This window comes from Muscardinus avellanarius, assembly GCF_963383645.1.
Source record: "Muscardinus avellanarius genome assembly, chromosome: 10".
Classification (NCBI taxonomy): domain Eukaryota; kingdom Metazoa; phylum Chordata; class Mammalia; order Rodentia; family Gliridae; genus Muscardinus; species Muscardinus avellanarius.
Genome location: NC_137796.1, coordinates 104,187,537 through 104,199,661, shown reverse-complemented (window position 1 = coordinate 104,199,661; position 12,125 = coordinate 104,187,537). Strand labels below are relative to the sequence as shown.

The 12,125-nt window shown below is 53.0% G+C and overlaps 1 protein-coding gene across 1 annotated transcript in view; it reads left to right on the top strand.

Annotated features, from left to right (window-relative positions):
- CLEC16A (C-type lectin domain containing 16A) overlaps positions 1 to 12,125 on the top strand; it is a gene marked incomplete at both ends in the record, with an annotated part of 240,689 nt that overhangs the window by 18,086 nt on the left and 210,478 nt on the right. The window contains 3 exons of the mRNA XM_080704466.1: positions 5,208 to 5,356; positions 8,265 to 8,370; positions 9,914 to 10,037. Of these exons, the coding sequence (XP_080560592.1) occupies positions 5,208 to 5,356; positions 8,265 to 8,370; positions 9,914 to 10,037 (379 nt within the window). The remainder of the gene's footprint in view (positions 1 to 5,207; positions 5,357 to 8,264; positions 8,371 to 9,913; positions 10,038 to 12,125) is intronic.

Genomic DNA, 12,125 nt, shown 5'->3' with positions numbered 1-12,125 from the left:
TGAGGATTTCATCTCAGTGTGAATTTGCTGGGGACACAGTTCAGCCAGAACACTGTTTATCCCTGTGTGGCGGGGTTCTCTGAAAGGCTGATAGTCCCCTTTGCTGCACGACTGTGGGGCTGTTTGTACTCCTCTGTGACTGGCTACTTATTTAAGAGTTGGCTGAAGATGATCAGCCAGTATCAGGAGAGGCAGGGAGAGGAGGAGCCCAGGCCGAGGGCGTGCGTGAGCCTGGGCCGTGCCCGGTCCTCCTGCTCAGCTGCTGCACTAGTGAGTGTGGGACTCGGGGCTTGGGACTGCCCTCCTGGCCCTCACTTTTCCTCCCCTGAGAGGGCTGCTGGTGGCGCCCTCCTTGGACACCAAGGCCTTGGAGGAACGATGGGCTCGAGGTGACAGCTCAGCAAGGCCAGAGTAGAGAAGAGACAGGGTGGCAGGCAGCGTGTAAGCCCAGGTCCACAGCTGGCGGTGCCTGTGGCTCCCAGGCACGTGGCAGCACCTGGAGATGCTGGGGGTCGTCACGGCCCAGCTGGAGAGACGGTGCTACCGGCATCTAGTGGGTCATGGCCGGGGATGCTGCTTAACACCCGCGGGTGTGCATGACAGGCCCCCAGAGACCTACCCGGCCCCGACTGTCAGCAGTCGAGGCTGAGCACAGTTCCAAATCTTCCTGCTCCACGGTTGGCTTTGTCATTCCAAGATGGCTGCACCGAGCTCAAGCCCTGCCTGCAAGAAGTGGGAGAGAGAAGACCAGTGGCTGGATGTCTGCACAAAGGCAGGCCCTCAGGACAAGTCTGAGGCCCAGAAGGTGGCCTTTCCTCCAGTGACAGCTGCTGCCCGGTGGTGCTCAGCAGTGGCCACTAGGTGGTGCTGCTGTCCTGGTGATTCCTCGGCTTCCAGATGACCGCAAGCTGACAAATGTGGGCTGATTCATTCTTCCCTACGTGGTTTCCTTGTTAGCAGCTTCTGTTTCGCTGGATACGAAACAAGTGTGGTCTCAGAACACCGAGAGGGGAGGACCCCACTTTGTGGCGCAGGCCCAAGATCCAGCCCCAGCCCCAACCAGGGGTGGCGCCCCGAGCTCCCACCGTGCCTGGGTGTTAGCTCTCCCAGCTGCAGTTTGCACCTCTGCCCAGCAGAGATGCTAGTAGCTGGGTAACGGTGCAGCTGAGGGGTGAGCCTGGCAGGGGCCGTGGAGCTCAGCCCCGTGCCGCAGGTGGTCGGCGTGCGCCTTGTGGGTTGATCAGTTAACACAGTGTCCCCAGGCCTTGTCCTGGAAACCCTTGCTAAGCCCAGAGAGGCCCAGGGCTGTGGGCTTAAGGTGGGCCTTAAACATTCTGGCTATCTATTTATTTATTTATTCATTTAGTGGTATTGGGGTACTGGCATTTTACCTCCCAGCAACCCTGCCAGCCCTATTTTATTTTTATTTTGAAACAGGGTCTCTCTAGGTCGAAGAGAGTCTCACTACTTGCTGAGACTGTCCTTGAACCTGCGATCCTCCTGTCTCGGCCTCTCATGTGCTGGGATTACAAGCCTGGGCCACCATGCTCTGCTTAAATTCTGGCTTTTTATTGTTTATTTAAGATGTACAACTTGACTTGATATATATGCATGGCAAAATAATCGCCATAATTACGCTAATTAACATACTCCACCTCACATAGGGGACCTTTGTGTGTGGCGAGAACACTTAGATATATGCTTCCAGCAAATTCCAAGTGTCTAGCACAGTATGTTAGATCTCCAGAATCTAGTCATCTTGCAAAACTGAAACATATATACTTGGTCAACTTCTTCCCATTTCCCCTTCCAGCAGCCCCTGGCAATCACCTTTCTGCTCTCCACTTCTCTGAGTTTGACTATTTTAGGCTGTGCACAGAAGTGAGCCAGTGCAACACGCATGCCTTTCTTGTCAGGACAGAAACGCTCCCTGCTGTGAGCCCCGGCAGAGGCCAGTGCTCCACAGTGCTTTGCATGCCCCAACCTAGCAGGCTTATACAGCTTGGTTTGAAGGGATGAGAAGGAGAGATCTTTGTTTTTACTTTTATTTCTTCCTCATAGATAGAAACCATCTTTATCGCAAAACAACAGAATACCCCAAATTACAAAAATACAGTTTTCTGTAGCACCTGGCCCTGAGCGTTGTGTAAGCACACCGTTTGCCTTCCTCCCTCGAGTGCATCTCACCGTCTCCTGCGTGGCCCTACCTGGTTTGGTGTGACAGCTGCATCTTGCCGTGTCGTAATCTGGCAAACCTGACCCTGGGCATTTAGGTGGTTTCCAGTTTTTCACTATTACAAGCAGCCATTTCACAAACGCATCTGCTGTCTGTTTGGTTTGGTGACCTAAGCGGCAGAAGCCCGAGAGACTGAAATTACGTATAGACTCCTGGGTTTATTATAAAGGATACCACTGAAAGCCAGCCACACAGTGAGGGGGCCGCAGAAAACCCCGGCAGCACGATGGAGGCCCTCAGCTGCTCTCCTGGGGGCTCTCCCAGCCCCCACAGCCATCTCTTGGGGGCCCCGCCCTGGACAGATCAGGGTGCAGATCGCAGCCAGGAGACTCAGGCTACACACCTGAAGCTGCCAGCACATGCCCGGGCTTCTCTGTGTCCTGCAAGCCACCAAGAAGCCGCCGCGGAGCTCAGCACCATCCCAGCATTCCCTCCCCTGGCAGCCCATTACCCCTCCCAGTCATCCCCAACCACGGCCAGGACACAGAATGGAAAAGAAGTGTTCCTGGTGTCAGAGTCACCAGGGTTACCGGTTACACGTAGATTCTGGTGGAGAAATTGTGGACTAAACAGTGAAAGGGGCGGGCAGACGGGCGATGGACAGCTGGCTGGTAGCGCCCAGCGGCCGTGTTGGCTCAGGCGTGCTGAGGAGCAAGGGAGCCCAGGCTCAGGAGGGGCGCAGACGGATTCCCTTTACGTGAGGCTCAAGGCAGGCAAAGGAGGTGTGTGGAGCAGGAGTAAAATGGGCTTGCCTTGGGGGCGTGGTGAGCAGGCAGAGCTGGTCATGTTGTCGGCCTGAGCTGGGCATGCTGACTTGGTGTACCTGTGTGTCACACTCATCCAGCTGGGCACACAGATCTGTGAGGTGTGTACTTGTGTGTGGGATACATATGTGCATGCACTTGAAATACACACACATCAAGCTATATCTTTGTGCATGTAACCTCACTTGAAAACACAAAGATTCTTGGGCCCCTCCCTAGACCCTGACTTCTCTCTGCGCAGGCCCCAAGGACTGCCTCAGGAATTGGTCGGATCAGGGGATTTTGAAGACCTCTCCTGAGGCCACAGTCTTCACAGCCGGCCTGCCAAGCCTGCTTGGAGCATGCGCAGTGACTTCTCCAGAGAACTGGCTCTGCGGAGGACCCAGCCATGACACTGCACTGTCCTGTCAGGGCCCTCGGCCTGGGGGCTCTTGGTGCAGCTAATAAATAGGATGGTCGGCACTACTTCGATGGGCCTAGTTTAGGTACCTTGTTGGCGCTGAATTTGCTGATGGATTGCTTTCTTCTTGGCCAAGAGCAACTGGGCTCCACCCTGGGGCTGTAAGATGGTGACTCTCCAAGTCATAGTCCTAAGAAGAGAAATGGCAGCTGACACCCCGAGTCCTCTTGTTGTGCCCGGCGCTGTCCCAAGTGTTGCTCTGCATGTCTCCTTTAGTCCTTACAGCGACCCTGAGGAGGGACCTGGGCTCTGCGTCCAGGGGAGGTGGGCGGCTAGCTCTAGGTAGCATGGCTAGAAAGTGACCGGCGAGATGTGGGCATGGTGGTGTGGAGCCTGTGGGGGCCTGCGCACCTTGGCCACCGCAGCAGTGCTGGGCCCGCCTCCACTCTGGCTCGGGAGCCCCTGGGCCCGACCTCTGCGCCGCCCGCCTGCTCTGGGGGATGCTGCACTGGGCCGAGGCCCGGCCTTTGAGGAGCCAGGCTCTGCGGCATACGGTCGGAGCAGCCGACGCTTTGTCCTGCCTTTGGCCTTGAGGGCGGCGGGAGCAGTGCTCTCACACGGGCAATCCACAGGACACACGGGGAAGGCAGCCCTGCTCTACAGGGGCTGTTGAGAACTCACACAAGGGAACTTGTCCAGAAAGGCCCAAAGCAGGATTTCAGACACAGGCCCTGGGCTGCAGCTGGCTCTAGACCCATTTTTGGCACAGCTCCCAAAACGAGTTGATGCCATGGCTGACGTTTCAAGATCAGGAGAGGTGACGTTGACTTGCGCGCTTTCCGCCTTCCCTCCCACAGCTGGAAGCTCTGTCCCTGCTGGACCTGCTTTTCCAAAGGGGCAGGAAGGGATGCTCTGCAGCTGGCCCCGGTGCCCCGCGCCCTCCCTACCCCGTTTTTGTCGGCAGTCCGGCACAGGCTCTGACGTCACACCCGCACCTGAATCTCTTCTCCTGGGCTCACTCACTGTCTCTGTGACCTGGGCCAGTGAGTCAGCCGAGCTCTTCTCACTCATCTGCAAAATGAGAAGGCTGCGCCCACTCTGCAGTGTCCTCCAACGATGAATCTACAATGAGAGGCACTCAGCCAATGCCGGGCGTCACAGGGATCCAGACACGCGCGACTCACGAAATCACATTGCGGTATCAGGAGAGAAAACTGTGCGCGGCCGTTTGCGGCCTTCAGGGACGACGATGTGACTTTTTTTTTTTTTTTTTTTTTTTTGCAGTACTGGGGATTGAACGCAGTAGCATTCCACCTCCAAGCTACACCCCAGCCCTATTTTTTATTCTTTATTTTAAAACAGGGTCTAAGTTGTAGAGGGCCTCACTAAGTAGCTGAGGCTGGCCGCGAACCCGCGATCCTCATGTCTCTGGCTCTCAAGTACTGGGATTGCAGGCATGCGCCGCTACGCCCAGCTAGGATGTGACTTTTGATGGCAAGATGGGGCAGCTTTTTCTAGAACACAGACCCTTTTACCCTCGTTCATGGGTGCTTTGTGAGCATGCCTGCATGCCCTCCCGTCTTCTACCAGCCCAGCTTTGCATTGACTCTGCCAGGCGGCTTTCTTCTTGGTGTACAGGAAGGAGCGGAGGACTTCTGTGCTGGTTAGAAGTTAGGCCACCCCATTGGTTTTCTTAATCCCAGCAATGCAGAAGCTTGGCTGACATTAGCATTTCCCAACACCCTTGGCCTGTCTCTCTTCCAGCATGGATTAACCTGTATGTTTCTATTTTTGTTTCTCCCTCCAGATTATTTGCTGTCTAATAACTATGTAAATTCTATCATTGTCCATAAGTTTGACTTTTCTGATGAGGAGATCATGGCATATTATATATCGTTCCTGAAAACGCTCTCGTTAAAGCTCAACAACCACACCGTCCATTTCTTTTACAACGAGGTAAGTGACGGCCCAGGGTCCCCTTTGGCTGTAAAGCTCACCCGTCTGTGCCTGTTTATGCAGCAACGCTGCTTGACTGGCACCATTTAGAGTGGTTTGTTTGAATTCAACAAATGACCCCTCCCCCGCCTCCACCGGGGCTGGAACTCGGGCCTCCCGTGTGCCAGGCAAGCCCTCTGCTGCTGCGCTACACCTCCTTTGCGTTTTAAACCTAAAACTCAGTTTGTTTGGCGAGCACCATCCTTTGCCTAGGAGGAGAAGTGTCCAGAAGCCATCTTGGTAGTGAGGGCCCATAGGAAGCACAGGAGTTCGCATCAGCTGGGTTTTGCCGCTTCCTTGCTGTGACCTCAGGGAGCTGCCAGTCCCTCGGCGAGCCTGTTTCCTCATCTGAGAGATGGGAGTGAGTTCATACACCTTGTTGGGCTCTTGGGGATAGAATTACACGAGACGGTATCTTCAAAGTATGTACTCGGTTCCCTGAAATTGCAGACATTGCTGTTCTTTCCAAGCTAGTGTTGCTGGTATTCCTTGGGAGAATTAGCAACACCTTAAATAGATAAATTGCTACTGCTTTCCCAATTAAAGAAGCTTAAACAGCAAGGTCAGTTCATCTCATATACCTAAGAGCCGAGATGCTGGCTGGGCTGGGGTGGGTCGCACTGGCCGCCACCCACATCACCAAGGGCTCAGGCTGCTTCTTGTCTCCCTGCTCTGTTGGCTGCGGTTGACATCTGTTCTCAGGTGCGCTCCCTATGGTCACAGCATGGCTGCAGCAGCTCCCAGCATCACATATTCACATGTTACTGCCGAAATTTCTGATGAGATCACTTCCTCTCTTGTGTCCCTTTTTGACTTCCAAAAAACTTTCTCAGAGGTCTCTCACCAGACTTCCTTTCCCGCCTCAGTGATCAGAAAGTATCACATTTCTTTCATGGCTTTTCTGGAGTTTGAGGTGGGCCTGGCAGGCCCGCCCTGCCACGGCCTCCTAGGAGGCTAAGTCACCAGCAGGTGGCCTGGAGTAGCGGGTGTGTGTGCACGGTGGCTCAGCCTCCTGGCCTGCCAGGTGGGCGGCTCTTGGTTCTCCTTCATGTAGGCCTCTGTACGGGGCTGCCTACATGTGCTTATGGCTTTGCAGCTGGCTCCCCTAGAGGCAGTGATCCCAGACCCCAAGGCCAACTTGACGCCTTTCCTGGCCCTGCCTTGGACGTCACCCAGGATGGCCCCCACCATGTTCTTTGGGCCACGCAGGCTCGCCCTGGCCTGGTGTGGGAGAAGACACCTGAGCGTGTGCACGCAGGAGGTGCGGTCTCTGGGGCCTGCTTGGAGGCTGGCCGCTGCAGGCTCATGCACTGCTCGTGGGCAGGCGTCTCCTGATTGATGGTCACGTGTGCCCACAGCCAGACCATAGTCCCCTGAACCTCAGTTTTAATAGTTTGGTGATGGGGAAGAGCTGGTCTCAAAGGGAAGAGGTACCGGCCACCAGCCACTCAACATGTGGCAGTTAGAAAAATTAACATCATAAGCCGGGTGTGGTGGCGCACGCTTGTAATCCCCGCGCTTGGGAGGCGGAGACAGGAGGATCGCGCAAGTTCGAAGCCAGCCGCGCTGGCGTAAGAGACCCTGTTTCAAAAATATAAAAAATAGGTCTGGGAGTGTAACCCGGAGGTAGAAGGGCTTCCAGGAACCCCAGTACCACCACCAAAAAAAAAAAAAAAAGAAAAAAAAGAAAAATTAACATCATAGAATCCAGTACCCAGCACATAGGAGCTCCTCACTAGATGTCCAGAGACCAGGTGGATGGCGTCTGCCTTCTCCCCAGGCTTTCTAGGTGAAGAGCACCCACCTGAGGTGCAGCCAGCGAGGGCCAGATCCCTCTGCATTCAGGTGCAGCTGGTGTCCACTGCACAGAGGCCTGGGAGGGTGCAACACGGGGATTCTGGGCCAGAGTAACGCTTCTGAGGAGCTTCCTGCTGGCGGTCACAGGCCGGTGCTTTTGGGGTGGGCTGGTTTCCTCTTAAAGGGGAGCCAGGACCGTCACGGCCATTTGTGAGGAGCACGCTTCCAGTGCTCAGAGAATAGCCCACAACCTGCCGGGAAGGCTGGCGTTGAGGATCCCCACCCCTCCAGAGCACGCTGCTGCGTGGCTCCTGGCCACGTCCTGCTGTGCTTTTTTATGGGACTTCTGTGGTTCTGCATTGGAATTGAATTGTCAGTTCTGGGGTGTGTGTGTATGTGCGTGTGTGTGTATGTGTGTGTGGGTGCGCGTGTGTGTGCGTGTGTGTGTGTGCGCGTGCATGTGTTGGTGCTGGGACTGGAACCCCGGGGCTTTGCACATGCGAGGCAGATATTTTACCACTGAGCTACAGTCTTACCCCTCAACCCTTCTTAACAGCAGGAGATTCCTGGGACCTTCTTCCTTAATAATGGTCACAATTTTAGTGGACAAGAGAGACTCCAAACTTAGTAAAACTTTACATTTCAGCTGCAGTAGCATGGGGAGGTAACTAGCATTGGTACTGAATGCGCAGTAGAGCAGGTACCGCGTGCTGGGGTAAGCGCTGGCCTAGCAGTGGTCTTACCCGATCCTGGTGACCGTGGAGTGGTGGTGTTATTCCCACTTTATAGATGCAGAGAGTGAGCCTTGGACATCCCGCCTCACACGGCTGAGAGGTGGCAGCGGGGGTGAGCCCACGCCTGGCGTCACCTGGGTCTTTTTCTGCCCTCTGTGGCCTCACCTCCCTGTCCCTCCCACGCCCCGCGTTCCCACTAGGAATGACCCACTGCTTGAGGCTCCCAGAGGCAACTTTCTCCCTTAATTGTAGTCTCTCGTGGATTTCAGGAAGCCAGGGTGGGAGGGGGCAGGCCTGTCTCACGAGTTCATAACTTTGGGGTATTTCTTTTGCTGTAGCACACCAATGACTTTGCCCTGTACACAGAAGCCATCAAATTCTTCAATCACCCCGAAAGCATGGTTCGAATTGCCGTCAGGACCATCACTTTGAATGTCTACAAAGGTAAGTCGCCCTGTGGGCTCACGCCTCGGCCGGCCTCTGGCTCGGCAGCCAGTGCCTGGTCCCATGCATCTGCGCCCACTGAGAGTCACCGGAGAGCTCAGCCATCATGAGCTTGTCTCACCAGAGGCGCGCAGTCCCCGAACACTTGGCGCTCCCTCCGCTGCCTTCTCCCTTCCGTGGGGGTCTTACTTGGTGTTGCTACCCACAGTAGGATGTCCTGAGAGGCACATGTGGGATTCAGAGTGGCCATATTCAGTAGATAAAGCAAAGTTGTCTTTTAAATGTGTGATTTACATTTTTGTGGTTTGGCTTGTAAAACATACTTCAATACAGCTAGGAGGTTCTTTCGGTACATATAGCAGCATTTCTTATCACGAACAGCAGGGGGCAGTATTGTATTCCCGTCTAGTGGTAAAGCCCCGCACCTACAAATCCTTTCTTCTAAGACAATGCTTCAAGCATTGCTTCCAAGAGAAAGCCTTCCTAGGGTTCTCTGCCTGCCCTGACACAGAGGCTGGCTGCCCACAAGTTTCCCAAACTAGGATTGCCCCTCCAAGGCAATTCCTTGGAAGTTTTCTGCCTAATGCCTGAGTTAATTCCCCTGTAGTCACCCAAGTGGAGCTGGGACTGCATTTTCTCAGGAATTAAAGGGCTTTGACCTTCATGAGTCAAGATGTTATTTCTTGGGGGCAGGGAGGCGCACGGGCTTATGCCAGCCAGTTCTGGAATTCTGTTAAACTTAACAGCCTCAGAGCCCAGACAGAGGTAGCAAACTGAGGGGCTGAGGGCTTAATTGACTTACGTGGTTTTTGAGAAAAATATATTCGTATTTAGAATTTGGGAGGTCTTGCAGGGCACTCTGGGTTTCTCCCTTTCAGATAAAGATTTGGTGGTCCTGGCCCACTGTCCTACAGTGGCCAGGCTCCTGGTTGGACATGCTGGGCCATCAGCCAGCCTGGCCGGTGTCCAGGTCTGCGACCCTGGCCTGCGCTGTGGTTGGGTCCGCTGCTCTGCTCCCCATTTTCTCCTGTTCTCTTCTAACCTGTCTCTTTTGTTTAGATGCCTCCTGCCCCGGCTTCTTACCACCTTCCCAGTCCCTAACCTGTTAACTCTTGTCTGTTTTTGCCTTTCCTTCAATGACGATTCCCGTTCCTTGTTCCAGTTTCATGTGAGTTATTAACCTCTGGTTTTCTGCTTTCTTAACTTATCCTTACATGTAAATCAAGGGAGCTTGCTTGAGAATGGTGTACTTCTCATTGTCGGCAGCACAATCCCCGCTGCTAAGGAGGCTCTCCAGAGCACGGTGTTAGCTTCACTCATGTATTTTATTAATTATAAGACTAGCAAAGGAACTGCCTTAATGAGCATAGTTTTATGAATAAGAGAAACATTTTCAAGTAGTTCAAGGAAGACAGACAGTTCAGATTATAGCAAAGGGCTTTTTCATTGTGGTTTCTTGGTTTGTTTGTTTGGTTTTTTAGTCTCTCCCTAGTTATTTTTGGTAGTCTGACTTTTTTTCCTTTTCTCTTGTGAATTTTCCCAGTGGATAACCAGGCCATGTTGCACTATATCAGAGATAAAACTGCTGTCCCTTACTTCTCTAACTTGGTCTGGTTCATCGGGAGCCACGTGATTGAACTTGACACCTGCGTGCAGACTGATGAAGAGTAAGTGACCCCCGGGGGCTTAGTATGTAGCCAGAGGTGTTGGGGGGAGTTCAGTTTCCGCTGAGGAACTAAGGGCAAGAAGAGCACTTAGCTACCTGTGTGTCGGCAGAGCACAGACTTCACCTCTTAAACCAGTGGAGGATTAGAAACAACTCACCTGCCCCAGAAGCCCCAGGGAAGCCGTCCAGTGCACCCGACAGGGCTGCCAGGTCGCTGGCCAGAGGATCAGGACAACCTGTTAGCTGATGAGTGAATAGTCAAAACGCAGCGTATCCACACCACGGGAGCAGTGTTTGGCAATAAAACGGAATGAGGTGCTGACGTGTGCTATGACCTGGATGAGCCTCAGAAACGTTAAACAGCGCAGAGCACAGGTGTTTGCAGAGGGGATAAGAATGCTCTCAAACTGCTTGTGGTACTGGCTAGATAATTCATATGCTAAACACTATAAGGCTGGGGTATAGCTCCAGGGGAGAACCAACCTGTAGCTCAGGGCCTACTATGCCTGAGGCCCTGGGTTCCATCTCCAGCAACACACACACACACACACACACACACACACACACACACACACATTTTAAAAATATTTTTAAAACATTAGATCTTATACTTTAGATGGATAAGTTCATTATATGTGAATTATAGTTCACTAAATCTGTTTAAAAGGTAGCTAAGATGGTGATTTTGTCCTCAGTGATAAGCAGGAGTCCCCGGTGGTGATCCCTACTGGAACTGGTGCTTCTCTGCCGTGGGGGGTCCTGGTCCTTGCAGGATGTGACCAGCATCCCTGGTCTCTGCCCCCACGTGCCAGTGGCACCTAGTTCTTCCCCATTTGTGACAACAGAAATGTCTCCAGGCATCACAGATGTCCCTTTAAGGCCTAGCCCACCCTCTTGCAGAACCCTGCCTGGGAATGACAGCTTTGCCTGGGCCTGGTCAGAAGAAGGCCTCCTCGAGGCCAGGGCAGGGGGGACCGGCAGGCAGTCTCCTGGGGGCGGGGAAGCTAGGGAGGCCGAGTAGAGATGTGGGGAGGAGGCAGGGCTGACCAGCATTCGGGAAGACATCCTGAGAGGATGTAGAGCCCGATACAAGATGCAGGAGGCTTAGCAGGCGCTTAGCCCAACGGAGCGCGGGGAGGGGTGAACTCACAGCGCCTTCACCTCTGCAGCCAATAGTCAGTTTCAACACTGTCCACACAAGTTACTGATAACTCCTGCGGGGAGAAGGGGCGAGGGGGACACCAAGAGTTGTGTCATAAGAGAAGACCAGTAGATAACATCTAAAAGGCTCAGTTACAAAATAGAAATCAGCGCAGATTTTACAGAAGTGTGGGAGGAACCGTAGGAAACAACGCAAGCTTAAAAACTGCCTCTGGAGAGTGGGGAAGAGGGGAGGAGGAGGCTGGGCCAGAGACTGCTGTTAACCCATTATCAGCTGGTGAATACTATTTGACTTTTAAACCTGTTTGTATAACTTAAGTTTGATAAAATATATTTTACCAAATATTTTTAAAGGAGGTACAAAAAGTAGCCTACTAAAGAAAAATTTCCATCATACCTCTTTTTGTGTGTGGGACGGGGATTGAACCCAGAGCCATTCTACCTCTGAGCTACCCCCAGCCCTATTTTATTTTTTTATTTGGAAGCAGGGTCTCACAAGTTGTGGATGTACTCACCAAGTTGCCGAGGCTGACCTCGAACCTGTGATCCTCCTGTCTCAGCCTCCCAAGTACTAGGATTACAGGCATGCCGCCATTCTTGGCATCCACACCTCATTACGTATGGGGAAAGTGTGGGACCCTGTGTGTGAATGTTCTGAGTGTCAGATGGATTCACAAGTGCTCGTCATACTCTTATGCTACATGTGCTGGCTATTTATTGAATTTACTGCTTATATTTGTTTTCTTCTTCTTTTTGTTTGGTACTGGGGATTGAACTCGGGCATTCTACCTCTGAGCTATATCCCCAGTCCTATTTTATTTTTTGTTTTAAAACAGTCTCACTAAGTTGGTGAGGCTGTTCTCGAACCTGCAAACCTCCTGTCTCAGCCTCCCAAGTACTGTAATTACAGGTGTGTGACTCCGTGCCC